Below are 24,989 nucleotides of genomic sequence, written 5' to 3' on the forward strand. Positions count from 1 at the left end.
TGGTGAAAAATTGTAGTACCATTTCTTCAATCCATTATATTGGCTAGTTTGTAATAATATGTTCTTAATTCTTGCTACCTGTTATGTATGGTAGTCTTTATGTTTGTCATAAGGCTCTTTATGACTTCTGTTTCATAAAGCTTTCTAAAATTTGGCATTTATAAAAATATGATGAAGCAGCCCTGGCTGGTGTGGCTCCGTTGATTGAGCGTTGTCCCATACACCAAAACATTACAGGTTCGGGATCAGGGCACATACCCAGGTTTTAGGTTTGATCCATGGTCGGGGTGCAACCTATTGATGTTTCTCTCTCTCTCTCTCTCTCTCTCTCTCTCTCTCTCTCTCTCTCTCCCCCCCCCTTTCTCTCTCTTTTTCTTTCAAAGCAATTTAAAAGAAAAAAATATTTTTAATGTGATGAAGCAGTATTATTTTAGATCAGCGGTTCTCAACCTATGGGTCCCAACCCCTTTGGGGGTAGAACGACCCTTTCACAGGGGTCACCTAAGACCATCGGAAAACACATATATATTACATATTGTTTACAGTAGCAAAATTACAGTTATGAAGTAGCAATGAAAATAATTTTATGGTTGGGGGTCACCACAACATGAGGAACTGTATTAAAGGGTCGCGGCATTAGGAAGGTTGAGAACCACTGTTTTAGATGGTCAGCAAACTGCGGCTCGCGAGCCACATGGGGCTCTTTGGCCCCTTGAGTGTGGCTCTTCTTAGGTCTTAGGACTACCCTAATTAAGTTAATAACAATGTACCTACCTATATAGTTTAAGTTTAAAAAATTTGGCTCTCAAAAGAAATTTCAATTGTTGTACTGTTGATATTTGGCTCTGTTGACTAATGAGTTTGCCGACCACTGCTAGCTGATTTGGCTCAGTGGATAGAGTGTCAGCCTGTGGACTGAAGGGTCCTGGGTTCGATTCCGGTCAAGGGCACATGCCTGGGTTGTGGGCTTGATCCCCAATAGGGGTGTGCAGAAGGCAGCGAATCAATGATTCTCTCTCATCATTGATGCTTCTATCTCTCCCTCTCCCTTCTTCTCTGAAATCAATAAAAATGTTTTTAAAAAAAAACAGTGAAGTTTTTTTATATTCTTGAATACTATCTGAAAATGGGTTAAGATACTAATCTGTTTGAGATTTTAAACACTCTGCTATTATTTGATTTTATTATAAATCTCTCACATATCTATAAGTATGATAAAATAGGGTATGACTTACAGAATATGACTTTTCTTAATTAAACCAATGTCATATACATTTTGTTGTGAAAATTTCATCTGCCTCTTGCAATAAATTTAGATAATTGTAGTGTAAAACAGAGTGATAAGTCACTGATGTTAACATACTGGGAGAGATTTTTATTTTTTAAAAATCCATATTCACTGAAATTAGAATAATGATTCTCTCATCAGGATTCTAAATTTATATTTCATATGATTCTCATGCCCAGACTTTAAGGGAGTCAGCCTTAGTTAGGCCTTTGGAATAACTCACCAAAGATATTCTAGTCATGTGCGATATACCTATTTCTTGGAGCTAGACTATAACTAGTTTTACATTTGACTGTTAGATATACTTTTTAGTTAAGTTTTTTTCCCTTCAACAATATGCATTTTGATTATTATTTTTGGTGTTGAAATAAGATTGTATTGTTTCTATAGATTTTCATTTGACAAAATATGTTGCTGTGATAACCTGCAAGTTTCTACCTTTGTAAATTTTTTTTCATATCACTTAAGTCAGTTTAATTTTCCTCAGTAATGTTTTTTGAAATGATCTTTACCCTTTAGTTTATAAATAAATCAAATTGACAGTATTTCTCTTTTAATTAATATTTTGCCAAAAAAGACTACTTTTTTCTTTATCTTGATATCCCACCAACATCCCCAGAACTATATAGATGACAAACATGAGTAACAATTTGTGATGATGAAGAATTAAAGAAATGTGATCTGCCAAATAAATTCTTCATTACTAGAAATATTCAAAAGAAGCTGAGTAAAAGGGCTGGTTAGGTAGGAATTTCTGTGGATGGAAATTTGTACTGGATGACCTCTAAGATCCTTTCCAACGCTAACATCTTATTCATTTATACTCTATGTCCACTATAATTTATATAATACAGTGAGAAGAAAATCTACTTTTTTGAAAATAAAATAAACATTTTTGGATTATGAGTAGTTCTGTGTTTACCAAAGCAGTAAGATAGCCTGTAATCCTTTAAACATAAAAATTCACATTTGAAAATTTTGTGATAATATTATAATATTTTTTAGTGTAATATATATATTCCTAAATGTCAAGTTGAATGTGAACTGTGTAATCACAGTGTTCTGGATATATATTTAAATTGATTTATTTCTGCTCTTTTGGTGTAGAGTTCACCAATAAAACCAGTACCCACGAGGGAGTTTCAAAAAACAGAAGACATAAAAAGATATTCACATCAAAACAGGTTTGAAAAACCAATTCTATTCATTTTTTTCTGTGTTAACACTCAATAAAAAGCATGAAATGATTTTAGTTTTATATAGATCTATGTATAATGAAGACATTTAGATACTGTGTGTTTTAGACACTCTGTATTTAGAACTGGGTGATAATGTGCCTTTGTGCTCATATAATAGCAAAATAAGTAAAATTGATTTATTGTTTCTAAATTCAGATCACCTAAAGCATTACCTAAACAATTATTTGATTTGAAGATACTTAATAACAATGAGATTTTTATGTTGATAATCTGGATTTATCCATAAAGAAAGCTAAATGAAATTCTCAGCCTTTGTTTTTTTTGCTTCCTCTTTGTTTTTATGAACTCCTAAAGCAGTAGACTTGGCATGCCTATTCTTAAAACAATAGTATATTTACTATGTAGACGTGTCATACATAGTTCTTTACTTATGCTTGACAGGATATTATAGTTTAGGGGACTGAGATATAGATAGATAAAGAAAATGGCGAGAGTAAAGCCATTTATAACTAGGCCTTTTATAGTCTCATCAGTCAGTTCATAGTGATTTAGTTAAATTTTGTATCTTTGACATTTATCTCAAAATGACTTTTTAGTTGCCATGTCTATTTCTATTGAGGGTGTAGTGTTCTGAGATTCCAATTCAGGGATATCCTATTACATTTTCCCACTTTGAATGGACCTAGACTCTATCTCCTGGCCGTGTTCCTATATTCATCACAAATAAAGCTCAAGATCTCTAGGATTTAGTATAAACCCTCAAGGTGAAAGCCAGCTTTTTAGCCCAGTTGCCTTATGTATTGGTTTCTAATGCTTATGTAACAAATTATCACAAATTTAGCAGCTTAAAACATGCCCATTTATTGTATCACAATTCTGCTAGGTAGAAATCTGAACAGGATTTCCTTGGTTCTTTGCTTTGAGTCTCACAAGGCTGAATTAGGTATTCCCTGGCCTGGATTCTTGTCTGGAGACCCTGGGGGAGAATCCCCTTCTGGGATTATACAGGTTGTTAGCAGAATTCATTTCCGTGCAGTTACAGACTAAGGTCCCATTGCCTGGTTGTCTATCAGCTGGGAGTCATTTTCAGCTTCTAGAGTCCACCCACATTTCTTAGTTCATGGCTTTTTCTATATCAAGCCAGCAGTGGTGGACCAAATCCTTCTCACATTTTGAATCTCTCTGATTTCCCTTTCTGCTGCACCTCACAAACTATATTGCCTTCCTCTTCTTTTAAGGGTCCATATGATTTTATTAGGCCCACATGGGTAATCTCCCCATTTTAGGTCAGCTGATAAGTAACTTTAATTTCATCTGCAAAGTCCTTTCGATGTGTAATGTGTTCACTGGAGTAACATCAGATGTGGGGATCATAGGGGCCAAAAATCTGTCTATTAAACTTTAATACAGAGTTCCTATTTTTACTTATTTTTATAATCTGTGAATTCTTTATTTTCATGGCGCTTCAGCAGTGTATTTTAAAATACTATTTTATTCACCATTTTAGTTGTTTCCATTGGAAGAGTCATTCAGAGTATGTAATCTGCCACAGTGCTAGAAACTGAAGCCATGATTATATTCATCCACAGGGGATTGGTCCCAGGACCACTTCGGATTCCAAAATGTGCAAGTCTGAGTTTGCTCTCCATATCCCTGGGTTCCACATTGGGAGATTCAACCAATCATGGATTTAAAATGTTGGTTGAGCCTGGCCAGTGTGGCTCAGTGGTTGAACGTCGACCCATGAACCAAGAGGTCACCAGTTCGATTCCTGGTCAGGACACATGCCTGGGTTGCAGGCTTGATCCCCGGTAGGGGATGTGCAGGAGGCAGCCAATTAATGATTCTCTCTCATCATTAATGTTTCTATCTCTCCCTCTCCCCTCCTCTCTGAAATAAATAAAAATATACATATTTTTTAAAAGTTACATGCAGATTTTTAACTGTGCAAGGGGGTGAGGGTTGATGTTCCTAACTGCCGCATTGTTCTAGTGTCAACTGTACTTCATTTTTTCAATTAGATATTTGCTCAGTATCTACGTGCTACTTCTATGTGCCAAGTACTTTTCTAGGTATTTGGGAAAAGCTGTAAACTTTAGTCAAAGTTCCCATCCTCATCCCGCTTATATGCAAATGGACTTGATAATTAGAACCTACAAAACAATATCACCTCTAACTACTGGCAACTTCAGGCTACCAAGACCTGTCTTAACCAAAATATCAGTCCTCCAGTTACACTCAAAGGAATTGAGTCAGTTTAACAAACTACTACTTGCCCATTAGTCATTGCTGAAAAGAAAGTTGCTTACTTTCTCCTCCCAATTGCCCTTCCCACCCCTTACCCTCCATGTACATTGCTCCCACCTCCCCCTTCCACACACACATAGTACCTACCCGCCTGGAGAATAATAAAGGTAGGGGGATAGATTATGATAAATTGTTAAGTATTTTATGGTTATTTGCCAAGATGGATTAAATAAGTGTAAAGTTAAAACTAACAAAAATTATCGTTTTTGAAAGTGTTTACTTATTATCTAAATGTCATTTTAGTTCAGGGGAGGTGATAGTATCATGCTTAGTCTTGTAAAGTTTATTAATTTCTATTGGAAGCAATATAGCATTAAAAACATTTGGCTAATAATCATAGTGTAAAATTTCAGGTCCTAAATGTCAAAAAGTCACTGTTGCAACACTGTCAGTTTTAAAGACACAGATGAGTAACAGAGACTTGAAACACCAAGTCCAGTTCAGGAAAAAGATAAATACCAAACTGTAAGAATTAACACTGATAAAACTGAGAGGCAAGTTTTACTATTTTTTAAGCATTAAATCAGGTTTCATCATTTTCTTGAAAATAAAAACCAAGAGTATCTTTACTTTTGCTCTTAAAATTGCTTCATCAATTGAAAATGGAAGTCGGAGTTCTTTGCAAGTACAGTTACCAGGTTCTGTAGTATTCCAGATTTCTGTTGATAAATGACTTTGTATATAAAACGATCTCCATTTATATGTATCTTGTTTCAATCAAGGTAGTAAAGAAGATAACATTTATGCTGTAAAAAAATGATGCTGCTTGAAAGTGATCTCAAATAATTGTGTTATCAGCATTGGCTGATCACAGACAGTTGTTAGCTGTCTATAACTTGATCAGTGATATCATCACGTGAAACATGAGTTGGAGACATCAGGTATTCCTGTAGCTTAATTTAATGACTTGGGCTCAAGTTTACAAAATTTATTTAGCCTTTAAGTGCTCACTAGACAGTTTGCCTGTTGATGAATAGAAAGCTACATTAACAATGAAGTTTCACTTGTCTTTTATATATCTGTTTCTCTTATCAAAGAGGGTTTTTTCTTTCTCTTTTTTCTTTTCTGGGTCAGGGTTCCAGTTGGGCCATCTTCTTCACTGTTACCAAGTCACAATCAGGTAAAAAAAATGTTCTGTTTTAGTTTTTATTGTTTTTAAACTAAGATGGTTTTCTTTTTTTTATAATACTTAAGTTACTATTAATTGCCAGATATCTGTGAACTTCACTACCTGTCTTCTCAGTCATACAGTTAATATAATATGTACACCTGATACTAGCTAATAGTGTTTTTAGATACCAGACAGAAAATAAATCTTTATCCACATGATGGCTTTATCCTATATAATAAAAGGCTAATATGCAAATAGACCAAACAGTGGAATGACCAGTCGCTATGATGCGCACTGACCACCAGGGGACAGACATTCAATGCAGGAGCTGCCCCCCGGTGGTCAGTGCACTCCCACAGGGGGAGCACCACTTAGCCAGAAGCCGGGCCCATGGCTGGGGAGCGCAGCAGTGGTGGCTGGAGCCTCTCCCTCCTCCACGGCAGCACTAAAGACTCCTTGGGGGATATCCGCCTGCCAGTGTGGGGAGTGGGCCTGAGCCGGCAGCTGGACATCCCCTGAGGGGTCCTGGACTGCGAGAGGACGCAAGTGGGCTGAAGGGGACCCCTCACCCCCCCCCCCTCAGTGCACGAATGTTGTGCACCGGGCCTCTAGCAGTACATATAAGAACACAGTGCAAAATGAGAAAAAAAATAGCAATAAACACATTTAAAGAAATGCTAGGTGACTGCAAAGTAAAAGTTGGTTCAGTAGTAGTTCCCTAAATGGATAAGTTGGTCTTTATCCCCACTCTCATATGCAAACTGATTTTTGTTTCAGCTATCACATACAGACTTAGAACTTCCTCAGAGAAGAGAACAATTAGTAGAGCGCACTAGGAGAGAGGCACAGCTTGCTGCCCTACAGTATGAGGAGGAGAAAATAAGGACCAAGCAGATTCAGAGAGATGCTGTCCTGGACTTTGTCAAAGTGAGTCCTTTGAATTCATTTAATGATATTCCTAAAGTTTCTTAGAAGTGTTTATTTGTTTTGCTGAGGCTATCAGTTTTTGTTGTCTTAATTAAAAGGTCGACTTTTTTTTCCTCATATAAGGAATCTTGAGTAAATAGTGTAATTGTCTCCTATTGGTGATTAGATTAATTGTCCTCATGTAGATAGGCCTGAGGACAATTAGAAGTTATGATCTTGCCCTAACCGGTTTGGCTCAGTGGATAGAGCGTCGGCCTGCGAACTGAAAGGTCCCAGGTTCAATTCTGGTCAAGGGCATGTACCTTGGTTGCAGGCACATCCCCAGTAGGAGGTGTGCAGGAGGCAGCTGATCAATGTTTCTCTCTCATCGATGTTTCTAACTCTCTATCCCTCTCCCTTCCTCTCTGTAAAAAATCAAGAAAATATATATTTTTTTAAAAGTTATGATCTTGCTCTTCTTGCTCTTAGGACAGCAGTCTCTTCCTCTTAATTAGCAATCATTTTATTATCCAGCTGCCATTCTCTCAATCTCTAGTGCATTAGTTATGAAAATGAAAGTGCCATGCAAATATAAACTGTTGTTATCTAACCTATCTCTAACTTCCTCACTCTACGGAATACCAGAAATCTGTGAGATTCACAGGCCCCTTTAGACCCCCCTAACATTTTATAGCCTCTGTAGTTGCTTCTAAACATGGTTCATTTTTTGCCTGTATTGCTTAAGTCTTCCTGTTCTGAAATCACCTTGGATTTTTTTTTCATAATTAAATAATTGTGTATTTTCTTCCTGTTCTGAAATTACCTTGGATTTTTTTTTCATAATTAAATAATTGTGTATTTTCGTTCGTTTAATATATGTCTCTCCCATTTATCTATAAATTCCATGAAGACAGGGACCATGTCTATCCTGTTTATTCACTGCTATATCCCTAGATCTGAGCAAGTCTAAGCCTGTAGTAAAGCTCAATAAATATTTGTTAAATGAATGATTGAATGAATGAATCACTTGTGTCCTCCCAAAGTTTTCTCTCCTGTTTCTTAACTCTAGCCAAAGACCATCTTCTTTAAGTATCATCTACATGATAAATTCTTTTTTTTTTTTATTGATTTCAGAGAGGAAGGGAGAGGGAGAGAGAGAAACATCAATGAGGAGAGAGAATCATTGATTGGCTGCCTTCTGCATGCCCCCTACTGGGGATCGAGCCCGCAACCCAGGCATGTGCCCCGACTGGACTTGAACCCAGGACCCTTCAGTCTGCAGGCCGACACTCTATCCACTGAGCCAAACCGGCTAGGGCTTTCTTTTTTCTTTTTTTCAAATGTATCAGCCTATGATGATGATGATCTCTCATGCTCGAGAGGATGATAATTTGCCTAAGGTTAAATACTCAGCTAGTATGTGGCAGAGGAAGGATTCTAATCAAGACAGGCTGAAGAGAAAATGGGAATAAGGTTGAAAAAGAAACAGTTTCTTTAAAAAAAAAGACAAGCTGGCTCCAAACTCTACTCTATGACCACAATAATAATGGCTAACTCAATACTATGTCCTGAGTGCTGTTCTGTGCATTATTTTTGATATTTTTTTGTTAATTTTGAGAGAGAGAGAAACATCACTGTGAGAGAAAAACATCCATGGACAGCCTCCTGCATGCTCCCTACTGGGGATCAAGCCTGCAACCCGGGCATGTGCCCTGACTGGGAATCGAACCTGTGACCTCTTGGTGCATGGGACAACACTCAACCAACTGAGCCACACTGGCCAGGCTATGCTTGACTCTTGGAAAGTTACTCAACCATTTTGTGCCTTTAGTTTCCTCATACATGTAACATTTAACTGTTAAATATTAACTATTTCAGAATTATAGATAGATCTGATACTTTTACTACTATGGTGAGCGCTACACACCCTACCATCACAGTGGATTTTAAAAATTATAAGAGAGATTTCAAGAGACCATCATTACGCTTGTACATAAATGTGTAGTGAATGTTGACTAAATCATTGAAGATGGGTGGGGGAGGGAGATTTTGAGGCTAAAAATGATGGTTTTAATAGGAGTCTAGCATTGTGAAAAGAACGTAGGATTTGGAGTCAGAAGACATAAATGCAAATCTCGCTTATGCTACTTAAAACTTTGCAGCCTTGCATATGTCACATAACCTCTCTTATCTTCAATTTTCTCATCTCTAAATGATTATGATGTTTGTTTATCTCACAGAATAAAAAGAAGAATCACTTGAGAGATACTGTACATAAGAACACATTGTAAAGCACTGGCTATACAGATGTTATAATATTTTTATTTGACATAATAACAGAAATTAGCAAATTGGGGAAAAGAGTCAGTTGGTTTGGAAAATTGTGAGTTTGTTTTTAGATGTATTGAACATGAGGTGAGAGTGGGGTTTCCAAGTAGAGTTGTGTCCTCAGGCAGTTGAAATGCAAATGTGAAATTTGCTGATGGTTGAGAGCTCAAGCTGTTAGCATTAGAGTGATATCTAAGCCATTAGAGAAAAAGAATGATTTTAGTAGGAGAACATAGTGAGAGATCACTACTTTGTGAATGTTTGTATGCATGTGTATATTAAAAACATAGTTTTAAAATTTTCTATGTATAGATGTTTATAGACATGAAAATACTGTTGGTCATTTTATTGCCTTTCCTCATTTCAATTGTAAGCTATTTCAGGGAAAGAGCAATATCTTCTAACCAGTAAATCTAGAAAAATGTTATACATAAGAAATACTGAATATGATTATTTTAGTAAATAGAATTTATAATTTCTAGTGTTCCAGCTTCTAACCAATTTCCCTTTTTGGGGGGGTTTGGGGGTTTGTAGCAGAAAACATCACACAGTCCACAAAAACAGCAACACCCCTTAGATGGTGAGGTAAGTCTTTATAATCACCTTTATTTTGGAATTTTTTTTTTGCAATAGAAATGAAATGTTTGGCATGTGCTTTCAGTGATCAAAATATTGCTATTTTCTCTTTTTCCCTCACAAAATTCTTTTTATTGGATAGAAGAAAACACAAGTCAGGGAGTTTATCAGAATCTGTAGATCAGAGGGTTTTAAAACTATACCCATCCATCTGGAGATTATTTATTTCCTTCCCTATCCCCACCAGAGGTATCATCTTCCTCATCCACTTTCGAAGCATATCACGTAGTGAGAGTTCCAGAGGGGGATCCGGCATGGCTGAATGGTGTCAGTATTAAACAAAAAAACGACTCCACATAGAATTTTCAACTTCATTGCTCATTTCTAAGCATGTATGTTATTGATTATACACTTGTACACATTAGTTAACACACACTTCCTTTTTTCCCTACATTTTCTTCTTGATGGTCATTCTGGAGAATTCATTATCTAAAAATTAAAGTTTTTCAGGGCTATAACAGTGCTAAAATTCTCAGTTATTGTTTTATCTGAGAAAGGTAATAAAAAGATACCTAAACTAGATATCAGGACTCTTGAGTTGATTGTTTTTGTCACTGGCTCACTAACTGACAAATTCTTCATGTTACTGCTCCATCTATACTTCAGCTTTCTCTTCTGTGAACAAAGAATAATCCCTGTTCCCTCTTTGCTTTAGAAAGTTTATAGGCAAGTAAGATCATATTTGAAGTTGTTTAACCTCTTTGGAAGAAAATCATTACTCAAAACCAACTTACTAGCTCTTATGGTATGTGAATCAAAATGATATTGAATGCAGTCCTATATGTTAGCATCTTCACAATTATGTCTTAACACTACGGTGTCGGGTGAATTTCCCGCCAAAATATAAGATGGCGCGTTAAAATGCCTATATCTTTTGAAGTATGGGTTCGATTGAAATGAAATATTTGGTAATACGCAGTTACAATCGGCCCGAGTTTACACGTTTCCCACACTCCACCGCAAATCTATATGAACCGAGTTTTAAGACGGCTCCCGCGGAGTACGCGCAATTCACGCGAGCCGACTTAACTCGTTTCCCGCAACCCAAGTTAATATGGCTCTTTGCTTGTGTATTTGTGAAATATGTCACGTGTTTGCAGTTTGTTTTGACATTGCTTCATTTTTTCCACCTCTCCAGTGTCCCTTCCCATCCAGAAGGTCTCAACACACTGATGATAGTGCCTTGTTAGTGGTAAGAGCCTTGCACAAAATGGAGTTTTAAATTGCTGTGTCTAGAGATTGGACAATAGCGATTGTATTTTTCATTCAGAAATAATCTCAGTATCATAAAACATGATGGGCATTATTATTCAATGCTTTACAAAATAGCTTGAACTGTTTGCCTACATTATTATTCATGATTTATCCAGTGGTCGGTGTTCTGCAGCTATGATTAAAATATCTTTGTTAATGTTGCAAACGTAAACCATTTGCATTGAGAACCATATTGCCTTTGTATGTGTGTTGGGAGTTTTTTAAATATCATTTCTCATTCCAGGTGCACTTATTTTATTAATAATTAATTTAACTCATGAGTCACCTGTGTGTTAAATGGGTTTCTTTACTCCACGATGCTAATTATACAGCTGTGTATTTGGCATCCTATTTTATCATTTCTCTTAAGCTACTGAAAATCCCAAACTTGAAAAAATTACATCTCCATGCCCATTTTTACATTCAAGGGAAGCATTAACTTGGAATGCTATCTACTGATCTTTTTTAACACTGGTTTACTTTTATGGCCTGTTTCATCAGCCAAAAAGCAGTATATTATGAGAACTTTATTGAAAGTTTAACTTTTATCAGCCTTGAAAGATAATTCTAACCATTTACATACTGCTTTTCCCATCATGTTTTGTGTTATTTTTTCACAGTATTATTAAAAGCTAGCAGTTCAAAAATCTGCTGTCTATATCACCTCCTGTCTTATGTGTTAGTAACTGCCGCCATTGTGCATACTACTGCATGAACTGCATACTTCAGCATGAGAGTCCTAGTATGTTAACTTCCATTGTCTGTTCAAATTTCTGTGTGTTCTGCAATCATCATTTCCTTTGAGAGAGATAAAGCACATTTTAACTGGGCAGTTTTATAGATAAATGTAACCACCAACTTCTGAGTTTTAGTGGAAATTAATTGGCATGAGAAGCAACTAATAATTTAAATTAATGCAGAGATATTGAGAGCCTTTGATGATTCAGACAGCTTACCAGAATTATCTCATTCTCTCCTCACAGCAACCTTAAGGTTAATTTATCACCATTTTACAAATGATTACTGAGGCACAGAATGTGTCTTGTCCAGAATGTAACTTGTCCAAGGTCACATAGCTAGTAAGTGCCAGGGTGGGTTTAAGTCTAGAATTGGCTGACTTGAGAACCTGCATTAAACACCATGCTGTATTGCCTCCCATACTATCATTGAAAACAATTTTGGAAACCAAAGATGAGATTTAAGGACACATATAGTAATATAAGTCTGAGTGTCCAGACTTTTTTGCCAAGGAAAAAGTGGAATTTGAAACAATACAATCCCCTTAGCATGAAATTTGAAATGGCCTTCAGCCATTTCAGTATACTTGTATTTTAGTTATCAGTATTCATGTCTCCCCTAAATGAGATGGCCTTTACTCTTTCTCCCATCTTGGAGCCTGAGAAGGCCTGCTTGGAACAGGGCTTCTACAGCGACAAAAGTGACTGGAGGCTGTGATCCAAGGCCATTTCGCTGGCCATGAGTGGGGTCTCCGGAACCAGAGGGCCTGTACTGCTCTTCTTAAAATTTAAGGTGTTTATGCCTGAGGTGAAACTGAATGCTGTCTAGGGAAGAGATGTACTGACGTGTACAAACTAAGAACAACACAGTGACTCCTGTTGGCAAACCGAACAAAACCAAAGTAATCTGGGGAAAGGTAACTCATGCTCATGGAAACAGTGACATGGTTGGATCTAAATTCCAAAGCAACCTCCTTGCTAAGGCCATTGGACACAGAATCTGTGTAATGCTGTACCCCGAAAGGATTTAAACTTATTGAAGAGCAAATAAATAAAATGGATTTGTTCTCTTGTTAAAAATGGGGGGGCACCAAGGGCCATGTCTCACATATTTTTGTGTGCCAGATAGTGTCCAACACTGCAAAAAAGTCACATTTTATTTTTTTTATTTTTAAAATATATTTTTTATTGATTTCATAGAGGAAGGAAGAAGAGAGAGAGAGAGAGAGAGAGAGAGAGAGAGAGAGAGAGAGAGAGAGAAACATCAGTGATGAAAGAGAATCATTGATCTGCTGCCTCCTGCATGCCCCCCACTGGGGATAAGTATTAGTAATATTTAATGTCAGTTGTACTAACATTCTCTTGGGGCTGCTCTTCAGGTTTCTGTTGCTTTCATCTCTGTCTCATCTGCATCTATATCCCATCTCTAGATACTTTCTCTTCCCTCCACTCCTTTTTTCCTTCTTTGCCAAAATAATGGCTTTTAGCCCTTTTATATTTGAAATTGACAGTAATTCCAGTACATTTGTGGTAGTGTCACCAAAGGAGGTATGCATGATGCCAAAGTGGTAAAAAATTATAAATTTATTAGGTTATCTAGAAACCAGATGGGCTAAGCCCCAAAATGGCACCAGAACCCAGGGACCGGGAGTCAGAGGTTTTAAAGGACTCTAGGCGGGCTTTTTTGGCTGGGAATTCTCTGGGCAGGTCCAGATCCTGGGCAAGTCAGAGGGTAAAGTTACTGGTCTTAGCAAATGGAATGTGGGCTAAGCGAAAGGGAATATCGGTTGGGAAATGATCTAAAGGTCAGTTTCCCAGGGGAGGGGATATCGACTCAATATTTGATCAGACCTAACAGTTTGATTATAAGGAGGCCCAGGAAACCTCAACAGGTAAAGTATACACATTGTATTACTGTTGTTCTTTGGTACATTGCTTCACTTTTTTCTGCCTTAAGATAAATTATGTTGTACTATAGGCTGCATGCTTTGGGGTGGGGTGGGGTGAGGGAAGACATTGCTATCAACTCTCATTAAAAATAGTTGTATTTATTTTATTGACCACCTACACACCTTTTTTCTAAACACCCACATGTGTTCTTATTCATCTGTCCCATGGTTCAGATATTTGTGTTCCTAATTTAAATTTCTTAAAATTATTCAACTAATAAAGTCTTTAATATCATTAAGCCTTTGGCATTTTGTTGTTTTAATAGGTACAGTCTTATCCAACACCCTTTGTGAAAGTCCTGTCTTCTCTGATTTCCATCCACGACCAAATGAAAAAATTGTCATGTTTTGAGCAGCTTTTATCTGTAATCAAAATTATGTACAATAAACACTAACACTTACTATCTCTAATTAGTTACATGTAGGGTGGTGAATGGAAAAAGGATTTAAAGAAAAGGACTTGATCAGAGGTAGAAATGAAATGCTGGTTCATCCTTAAGGTGTGGTGCAGAATTCTCATGTTCTGTCTTCTCACATCAGAACTATTAAATATAATACATCTAATTTGGATTAATTTTGAAAAAATGTTGTTCTTCCATGCTGGTTCTGCTCAATTATTATTATTATTATTATTATTATTATTATTATATTTTATTGATTTTTCACAGAGAGGAAGGGAGGATAGAGAGTTGGAAACATCGATGAGAGAGAAACATCGATCAGCTGCTTCCTGCACACCCCGTACTGGGGATGTGCCCACAACCAAGGTACATGCCCTTAGCCGGAATCGAACCTGGGACCTTTCAGTCCGCAGGTCGACGCTCCATCCACTGAGCCAAACCGGTTAGGGTTGGTTCTGCTCAATTAAAATGAGCTCTTTGACTGGACTTTTTTTCTTCTGTCATAGGAACACACAGGACTCATTAGTTTCAAGGCTATTTTGCTAAAATAACCACACGTGATGTTCTCTTTTATTTCTAAACTAGAGGCCCAGTGCATGGATTCATGCACCAATGGGATCCCTCGGCCTGGCCTGCATGGATCGGGCCAAAACCAGCTCTCTGACATTCCCCAAGGGGTCCCGGATTGTGAGAGGGCACAGGCCAGGCCGAGGGACCTCACCGGTGCACAAATCTGTGCACCGGGCCTCTAGTGTGCATATAAAATCTTTGGTTAATCTCTTCCTACCCTCCCCCCTTCCCTCTGAGATTCATCAGTCTGTCCCATGTTTTCATGCCTGTGGTTTCTCTCCTGCGTTGAGTGTCTGTGCCCTAGTGGTTAGTGTGTGTCATAGCTACTGGTCACATGGTTAGCTGGTCACTTAGGCTTTTATATATATAAATAGGGCTACCCCCCCCCCCCCAATATTCTTTCTGTACTAGTAATATCTTAGTAAACCATTTGAAAGTTTGTAAATGACCTTTCCTTTTCTAATTTTACTGACCAGATCTGCTTCCCTGCCTGTGCCTGTCTGACTTTTTTTTTTTTTTTAAGATTTTTTAAAATTGATTTTTAGAGGGAAGGGAAGGAAGAGAGAGAAACATCAATGTGAGAGTAAGACATGGATGGATTGGCTGCCTCCTGCATGACCCCCCTTACCCCCACTGGAGATTTAGCCTGCAACTGGGGTATGTGCCCTGACAGGATTCAGACCAGCAACCTTTTGGTTCATCAGATGATGCCTAACCAAATGAGCCACACTGGCCAGGGCCTGCCTGACATTTTGCTAACATAAATCCTGCCTTCTGTTTCTTCTCTTTCTCTTTTGAAATTTAGTTGCTGTCAGGGTTGAAGCAAGTGGGCTATGCTGGTATCCTGCCTCACTCTTCTGCCTTCACACCTCTTAAGGTATCTTTTGTTACTATAATTTACCGGGAACACTGGGGTGGTGGTATGTAGTGGAGGTCTTAACTTTTCCAGTGGATTGGTCTAACAGCAAGCAGTCGGGCATCTAGGATTACATGAAATGTACTTAAGTTATGAAACTATTTGAGTTTAACCTTAATTTCACTTAAAGTTTTGTGAAAGTTTTATCATACCAGAAACAGTCATAAAGCCTGTGTTAATTCTTTATAAATGTCATTCTAATTTTCTTTCAGTGGTTTTTCTGTTGTCATGAGTTATTTTATTTTGACTAATATCAAATTTACTCTGATACTAATGTACATGCAAAGTAATTTGAGTTCTAGACCTCAAACTGTTACTGCCAAAACCCTCTACAGTGGCCCTAGGAGATCTATTTTGGTAAATAGTTTTATTGCTACACAGCCATTTGTTTATGTATTATCTGTGGCTGCTTTTGTGCTCAACAGCACACATGGAATAGTTGTGATGGACATCATCTAACCTGGAAACCTAAATAAAGAACCTGTAGTATATTATATTTTAAAGGACCATAGGGATGGTAATTCCATCTTTATTATCATATGATACATAAGATATGATTAATAATCCTCACTGTCCTCCTGTGGTTTACGCTTATTTCTTGTATTTTTTAAAAATATATTTTATTGATTTTTTACAGAGAGGAAGGGAGAGGGACAGAGAGTTAGAAACATCAATGAGAGAGAAACATCGATCAGCTGCCTCTTGCACATCCCCTACTGGGGATGTGCCCGCAACCCAGGCACATGCCCTTGACCGGAATCGAACCCGAGACCCTTGAGTCCACAGGCCGACGCTCTATCCACTGAGCCAAACCGGTCAGGGCACGCTTATTTCTTTCCAGAGTGGAGATTTTCTAGTAAATAACAGTCTTCAAATATTCTTTATATTTGTGCCCTCTCACAATCCGGGACCCCTTGGGGAATGTCAGAGAGCTGCTTTTGGCCCGATCCATGCAGGCCAGGCTGAGGGATCCCATTGGTGCATGAATCCATGCACTGGGCCTCTAGTTTAGAAATAAAAGAGAACATCATGTGTGGTTATTTTAGCAAAATAGCCTTGAAACTAATGAGTCCTGTGTGTTCCTCTGCCTGTATAATTCTCTTCTGTGTTAACCCTTTGCTAGCCTTTCTCAGCTATGTTCCTTATATATGTCACCCTTGTCTTATCCTTCAATAAACTCTGATCCTTTTCCATGCCTTTCCCAGCCTTAAGAACTTTCACAAGTTCTCTTCCTTCCATTTTGGTTCCACTGTCTCCAACTACAAATATATCTCTCATTCGAGCTTGCCTGGGGCTGAGCATGAAACACATCTTACAGAGCATTAGGCCGCCTTTTCCATTTCAATATTCATTTGCTCAGTATCTACTATAATTCTCAAATGTTTTAGTTAAATGACAATTTAACTAAATGATAATTTCTACATCTTATATCTTTTGTTTTCCAAAAGACTTAATTTTGCTTTTTTGAATATTTTTACTTCTCTAATTGACCATAGTAGTTTCAAATTCTTACATCATGTCCTTCTAAATGCTGACCCCAGTTTTATAACATCTGTAAACCTGATACACCCCTCTGATGCTATAGGTACCTGAATGACTAGCGAAAAAAGTTTACAGTAGGTCCTCGGGTTACCTCAGAGATCCGTTCCTATGGCGCAACATAATGCGATTTTTGCCCTAAGTCGGAACCCACCTGCATAAGCACCTACGTCACTCACATGGAGCACATACACAGCAGTAATGAAGTGAAACAGTTAAAAAAATGTAAAAGATAACAATTCCTGACCTTTACTTGTGGTAAATAAATAATAAAAAACATAAAGCACATATATACATACGTCGAAATGATGGAACTTTTTTTTTGTAAATAAACTAGGGGCCTGGTGCACGAAATTCGTGCACAGTGGGGGGGGGTGCAGTTCCTAAGCCCAGCCTGCTCCCTGTGGTTCTCTGCTCTCTGCGGACCTGCCTGGTTGATGCCACCGCAGGCCCTGGTGTCTGCTCTCTGTGGGGGCCTGCTTGCCCTTCCCTGCCAGGGCCAGGGGTGAGCAGGGCCCTGCTGTCTGCTCTCTGGCTCGCCGCCACAGGGGTAAGCAGGGCCCTGCTGTCTGCTCACTCGCTGCGGGAGACGTTGCCACCCCGCCCTGGCCACTTGCGCACGCGCTGGCTCAGAGTGCCTGGGTCCCGGGGATGTTACCACCCCACCCCCAGCCTCTCGGTGCCTGCGCATAGTCTGGAGTGGCCAGGACATTCCGGGACCCCAGCCGCTCTGGGCCTATGCATGGGCCTACAGGCTCAGAGCAGCCTGGTTCCTGAGCACGCCTGTCCTCGGGACACAGGCCACTTGGTGCCGGTGCTCTCACAAAAGGCCGCCTCACCCCCAGCCACTCAGCGTCTGTGTATGCAAATTAACCCGCCATCTTTGTTGGGTTAATTTGCATACTCCGAATTGGCTGATGGGCATCGTGGAGTGATGATCAATTTGCATCTTTCTCTTTTATTAGTGTAGATGGGATATGGCAATGTAACCATGAAACAACGTACATTGATTCAAGTCCATGTATGTCAGTTCTAGTCCGACGTAACCCAAGGACTGCCTGTATAATTCTCTTCTGTGTTAACCCTTTGCTAGCCTTTCTCAGCTATGTTCCTTATTTGAGCAGCAATACAGAAAATTATTTGAGGAACTGTTTTCAAAATTCTCTCAAGTAAGCTATATAATTAGTACCATTCTAGTTGTAGAGGAGAAAACTTAATTCATTACCCTTAATGGACAGTTTAGGGCATTGGGGCTTATTCTAAATCAGAGTCAAAAGACCAGATGGAAATTTGCCAGAAATTGTGTGTAAGTCTAACTTTTTACCAGACATGCTACACAGTCAAAGGATTCATTTTTAAAGATTTAGTCTTTATTTTTTGATATCCAGTTACTTTACAGAAGGTATACACTATAGTTAGTGTGATTTTATTTCAGTTGTTGCTTAACCAGGATAAAAGTTGAGTTTATGTCAGTTTGCTTTTTTTGCTCTTTAGTTCTCTAAGAGTTCTCAAATTTAGTCAGTGGCTTGTGAGGGATTTGAACTAATTGTTTTAATATCCTTGAATGCAAGTCACTTAGATTTATCCTATATAATAAAAACCTAATATGCAAATTGTCCCCTCAACCCAGAGTTAGGGAATTCGACCAGGAGGTAGGGCCAGCTGGCCAACCACCAGGCGAAGGGAGGCCCTGGCCTGCCGCGGTGGAAGCAGGGAGCCGGGGGAAGAGAGGTCACGGCCAGCAGCCGGCAGCCACTAGGTACCCTACCCATGCATGAATTTCGTGCACTGGGCTTCTAGTAGTTTTAATAAAATTACATTTTTTAAAATCATCATTTTACAAGTTTCCTCTATTCTAGCTTTGTTTTTCATTACACCTAACTGTGTATTGTCTTTTATTGTTTTGGGAGGTAGAGAACATTTCCTGCCATTCGGTGGAATTTTTTTCAACTCTTCCTTCTATCATCTAATAAAGTTGCTGTAACTTTATCATTTTTTTCCCTTAGCCTAACTCCTACTAATAAGTTTTTTTAAATTCCTAAAGAATATTTTTCCTCAAAAAAAAATATATATATGGAATAATCTCTACCTTTTTCATTTTTCTGTTTGTGCCATTGGTCCTTGAATAAGTCTTTATTTAGCTAACTAGCTTTCTCCTTTCTAGCTCATTTTTTTAAAAAATATATTTTATTGATTTTTTAAAGAGAGGAAGGGAGAGAGATAGAGAGTTAGAAACATCGATGAGAGAGAAACATCGATCAGCTGCCTCCTGCACATCTCCTACTGGGGATGTGCCTGCAACCAAGGTACATGCCCTTGACCAGAATCGAACCTGGGACCTTTCAGTCCGCAGGCCGACGCTCTATCCACTGAGCCAAACCGGTTTCGGCATCTAGCTCATATTTTTTAAAAATAAGGATAGTCTTTTGTTTCTTTATAAAGATATCCAGGTTTTGCCTCATTTGCCTGTAAATTTCTTTTAGTAGTTCCTCTTGTTATTTTAAGTTAAATTTATTTATTTAAATTCCATTTCTTCTCAACATTCTAAATTTAGTTTATTGTCATCTGTAAACTTGTTGAACATATTCTCTTTTTCACTAATGAGAATGTAGTCCATTACCTTACTCAAGAATGCAGCTTGCTTTTTAAATCTTAGTTCTCAGACTAAGAGTGTCAGATCAAGGAATAGTTACCACAAAATTGTCTTCCAGATCAGTCTAAGAATTTACGCAACAGCATGGCTCCTATTTATGTATTTATTTATTGTAGCAGTTAAAATTCCATTTCATCTGACCCAACTCCAATGAGAAATAAGAGATTTCTGGAAATGCCCTAGCCAGCTTGGCTCAGTGGATAGAGTGTTGGCCTGTGGACTCAAGGGTCCCGGGTTTGATTCCCGTCAAGGGCACATGCCCTGGTTGCGGGCTTGATCCCCAGCAGGGGGCATGTAGGAGGCAGCCAATCAATGATTCTCTCTCATCATTGATGTTTCTATCTCTCCCCCTCTCCCTTCCTGTCTGAAATCAATAAAAATCTATTTTAAAAAAAAAGATTTCTGGAAATATTGAAACCAAAAAGGGGGGGAAAATGGGAGCAGATATGTATGTGTGTTTTAAAGTCATTCTGTTCAAAATGTGTCAGTTATTATAAAGTTGTATTTAAATTTTTGAGTATAATTAGATATCAAGGCCTAAAAAATTATTATTCTAGTACCCTGTTATTCTTCAACAACTTTAATCCAGCCAGCCAACACTTCTTTTTTTAAATTTTTATGTTTTTATTGATTTCAGAGAGAGGAAGGCAGAGGGAGAGAGAGAAATATCAATCATAAGAGAGAATCATTAATCGGCTGCCTCCTGCATGCCCCCTACTAGGGATTGAGCTCGCAACCCCAGACATGTGGGCTGACCAGGAATCGAACCATGACCTGGTTCATGGGTTGAAGCTCAACCACTGTGCCATACTGTCTGGGCCCAACACTTCTTTTTTTTATGTTTTATAGATTTGAGAGAGAGTGGAAGGGAGAGGGAGAGAGAGATAGAAACATCCATGACAGAGTAATATCAGTCGGCTGCCACCTGCACCTTCTCCCCCCCCACCCCCCCCACCCCCCACTGGGGAGGAAACCCACAACCTGAGTATATGCCCTGACCGGGAATTGAACCAGTGATCTCTTGGTTCATGGGTCGACACTCAACCACTGAGCTACTCTATCCAGGCCCAACACTTCTTTTTAAATTAGTTTAACTACATTTTCCTTTATTTAGGTAAACTTTATACCAGTTGACCTACCTCTTCTTCCTTTTTACAGTTCCTTTGTTCAATGAATGAAAAACATCTTGTATTCAAATTCTAGTCTAGAAATACAGCTATGTATAATATTTAAACACCTTGTTTCCTAACTGAAATAAAAAACCTTTGTCACTCTTTCTTAACACATTAAATTTTATTCTGCAGAGGAGAGGGGAGAATACTTTAGAAACTATACCAGAAAAATACTATTATAAAATAAAATTTTATTCTCTTCTGTACATTTCCCAATAAATGATGATCTTTTTTCAGTCATAAGAAAGGCTTGTTATATAATAGGACTGTCTTTAGAGAATGCAATACATAAACCTTGTATTCTATAGAAATAAAAAATTTGGCCTTAAAAAAATATATAATCACTTCTTAGCCTTTTGGCTAAGATCTTGTGTAGTACCTGTTCTTATAAGTGTAAAAAGCATATAAAATTAATTCAGTAGTCCAAATTTTCATTTCTAGACTTAATTTTGAAGGAAAGTTGCGTGGGTTTTTTCTCTTTTATAATCCTAATGTTCCTAAAAATGTGGAGAGTACCTCTTGAATAATAAGTATTGATATATCTCTTTTTCTCCACAGAATGATGACAGACCTAATGCTGTATCAAGTCCACCTACAACAGAAACAGGTAATAGACACAAAGGTGCAGTTCACCACATCAAGATTATAATTCTTTACCAGGATTTTCCTCATAAAGTATTTTTTTTTCAATTACAGTTTACATTCAATATTATTTTTTATTAGTTTCAGGGGTACAGCATAGTGGTTAGACAATCATGTACTTTACAAAGTGCCCTCCCCTCCCCAATATTTAAAGTACCCACCTGGCTGATAAATTACCTCTTAGAGATGAGAAATCAGACACAATATTGGGAACTTTCTGCACATTTAAAATTTTTTAATTCAACTGGTTGTTCAACTATTCAGCCATTTGGTATGAACAAATGAGCATGAGCTAGCAGTGCTATAGGTTTGCAAGCGACTATATTCAATATATTAACGTTCATTCTACCTTTATTGATACACCAAAATAACATGACAATCAAAAATACACACAAGCAGCCTTCCTGCTGTCAGGGTTACTTTTCTGTACCAGATTTTGTATTAACAAAATTATTATCCTTTTATATCATTACCATAATTAATTTGATTTTTTTCATTTATTGAACTTTTGTGATATATGTCTGTTACATATTTAATGATTTTCCATCTCTTTTTATCTAATTTACTCTCTGGGCTGATTTAGTTCATCATTCTCCTGCATATTCTTTTCCTGCTGCTACCCAGAGAAACCAGCCCCAGCGCCCTGAAAGCTTCCTTTTCCGAGCAGGTGTCAGGGCAGAAACAAATCAAGGTAGGAGATAGTGACTAAAGGGGGAGGAGGGAATGCTTTATACAATGACATTTACTGTTACATGCTTTTATTTATTTTTTTTAAATATATTTTTATTTATTTCAAAGAGAAAGGGAGGGGAATAGAGATAGGAACATCAATGATGAGAATCATTGATCGGCTGCCTCCTGCACGCCCCCTACTGGGGACGGAGCCGCAACCCAAGCATGTACCCTTGACCAGGATTGAACCCAGGACCCTTCAGTCCGCAGGCCGATGCTCTATCCACTGAGCCAAACTAGCCAGGGAGCTGTTACATGCTTTTAAACTTCTACCCTAAGATGTCACCTTGGCAAGAGCTTTAGACTCTGCATTTATCTGTAATCTTGCTGACATTAAAGCAGGAGAATCTTGTTTGAACTTGTTGTTTTTAATTTTTCAAGAGAGGAAGGGAGAGACAGAGAGAGAGAAACATCGATGTGAGAGATAACCATCAATTGGTTGCCTCCTGCACTTGTATCAACTGGTGATTGAATGTGCAACCCGGGCATATGCCACAACCAGGAATTGAACCCTCCACCTTTTTAGGTGTACAGGTTGACACTCCAATCAACTGAACCACACTGGCCAGGGCCTGAATTTGTTTTAATTAGAAAGTTTCTTGGCCCTGGCCAGGTAACTCAGTTGGTTAGAGCATCATCCCAAAACACCATGGTTGCAGATTCATTCCCCAGTCAGAATACATCCAAGAAACAACCAATGAATGCATAAATAAGTGGAACAACAAATTGATGTTTCTCTCTCTCTCTCCCTTCCCTCCCCTCTCTCCCTCCCTCTCCCATCCCAACCCTTTCCTTCTCTCCTTTTCTCTCTCTAATGTAAACAGTTGTTGTTTTTTAAAGAGTTTCTTTATACCACCTAAAAGCAGGTTATAGTGTTTGAACAAATAAAATACTTTTTTTAAGGCTTTAGAGAATGTTTCTCTTCTCTACATGAGCTCTCTTTCAGATTTTTTCTTTCTGTGTTCTTAAAGAAATGAATCTGTAATTTTTTTTTATCTAGTCTCTTTTTTGTGTGTGTTTTTTGTTTTTAGTTAATATGAAAAATTTCTGCCTGGTCCTAAAAGAAGTTACTACCTGGAATTAAAAACAAACATTTCAAGTCCAAAACTACCTTTAATATAACTGATAGTTGCACTTGCAGTGAGATTTAAAATCAAACCAGAGACATACTGCTGCTGAGATTGTAAATTAGTATGGAAAACTGTTTACATTATCTACTAATGTTGAACATTTGTATAGCCTATAACTAGCAATTTTACCTTCTGAAATATGTATACATGTATACCAAAAGATATGTACAAAAAGATTCATAGCAACATTTTTCATAATAGCTCCAAACTTAATGTCTATCAGTGATAGAACAGATTAAAAATTGTGGTATATTTATACAGTGGGATACCTTATAAGCAAGGAAGATGATCAGATTAACATACACAACATGGATAAATCTTATAGTGTTTATTATAAGAAGACACAAAAGCATGCACACATAAATATAGTTTCATTCATAGCAAGTTCAAATATGGACAAAACTATTCTGGTGTTAGGAGTCAGGAAGTACATGGTTGGAACCTGTGGTGGTAGAAATAATCTTTGGGTATTGATGATAGCTTAGAGGAGCTTCTGGGTGTTGGTAATGTTGCATTTATTTACCTGGTTGTGTCCACTTTGTGAAGATAATTCATTGAGGTGTTTGCTTATGATTTATGTATAATTTTCTGTATGTGTGTTATTTTTCAATAAAAACATTATGAAGTGGACGTGATTAAGCAAAAGTAGTTCAGCCAAATCGGTAATGGACATTTGTTGGTTTTTTATACTATTCTCACTTTGATTTTGTATATTTGAAAATTAGCATAATGAATTTATTTTTAAGAGTTAATCCAGAAGTAGAAAGTGCTATACTTGAAAGAAAACTGTGATCAGGTGGATCAGAGTATTTTTCCAACACTGGCAAATCACCTTTCTGTCTTACATATTAATATTTTTTTAGGTCATGGTTCAACCCTTCTTTCATCTTCTGAACCTACCACTGATTCTACAGATCCCATAACAAGACAGAATACAAGGCAGAGAGAAGAAGAACTGGAATCAATAGATCAGCTACGGAAAGTGTGTACATTACCTTGAAATTACACTTTTTCATTATAATCCTGTAATCAATTATTTGTGACTTATAATTTTTAACAGAGTAAAGAAGTACCCATTGTATGACGAATGTAAAAGTAATTTTGCTATTAAAATTCAACTGTTTACTAGGAAAATGAGATGGGTTATTCTATAAAGCTTAGTTCTATAAAGCTGGCCCTACTCATTTAAAAATTTTTTCTGCTTCATGTAAGAATTCTTATAAGAGTAATAATAATTTATATGTATATACTCATATACATATCACACATCATTTATAGTATTTATTTTTTTATTTTGGAGTTAAAAGAGAATCTAGTTTTTTTGTTTATTTTTTTTAATCCTCACCTGAGGATATTTTTCCATTGATTTTTAGAGAGAGTGGAAGAAAGGGAAAGAAATATCGATGTGAGAGAAACACATCGATTGGTTGCCTCCTGCACAAACCCCGACCAGGGCCCAGGCCGGATGGAGCCTGCAACTGAGGTACGTGTCCTCGATTGGAATAAAACCCAGGACCCT

At 37.7% G+C, this 24,989-nt stretch overlaps 2 protein-coding genes and 1 pseudogene across 11 annotated transcripts in view; 2 read left to right on the forward strand and 1 right to left on the reverse strand.

Annotated features, from left to right (window-relative positions):
* LRCH3 (leucine rich repeats and calponin homology domain containing 3) overlaps positions 1–24,989 on the forward strand; it is a 104,964-nt gene that overhangs the window by 69,211 nt on the left and 10,764 nt on the right. For 3 of the 10 annotated variants that reach the window (XM_023757328.1, XM_023757327.1, XM_006092825.3), the window contains exons 10-18: positions 2,396–2,472; positions 5,869–5,914; positions 6,683–6,832; positions 9,674–9,724; positions 10,914–10,967; positions 15,492–15,563; positions 21,525–21,573; positions 22,192–22,299; positions 24,334–24,452. In XM_023757328.1, the coding sequence (XP_023613096.1) occupies positions 2,396–2,472; positions 5,869–5,914; positions 6,683–6,832; positions 9,674–9,724; positions 10,914–10,967; positions 15,492–15,563; positions 21,525–21,573; positions 22,192–22,299; positions 24,334–24,452 (726 nt within the window). The remainder of the gene's footprint in view (positions 1–2,395; positions 2,473–5,868; positions 5,915–6,682; positions 6,833–9,673; positions 9,725–10,913; positions 10,968–15,491; positions 15,564–21,524; positions 21,574–22,191; positions 22,300–24,333; positions 24,453–24,989) is intronic. The other 7 variants (XM_023757322.1, XM_023757324.1, XM_023757323.1 and 4 more) reach the window with 7 other exon arrangements.
* The window catches only part of IQCG (IQ motif containing G), an 85,192-nt gene that overhangs the window by 6,141 nt on the left and 54,062 nt on the right, over positions 1–24,989 (reverse strand). The gene's annotated exons all lie outside the window — the stretch shown is intronic.
* LOC111826847 lies at positions 21,307–21,414 on the forward strand (annotated as a pseudogene).

The sequence above is a fragment of the Myotis lucifugus genome, unplaced genomic scaffold (genome assembly GCF_000147115.1).
Source record: "Myotis lucifugus unplaced genomic scaffold, Myoluc2.0 scaffold_105, whole genome shotgun sequence".
NCBI classification, from domain to species: Eukaryota; Metazoa; Chordata; class Mammalia; order Chiroptera; family Vespertilionidae; genus Myotis; species Myotis lucifugus.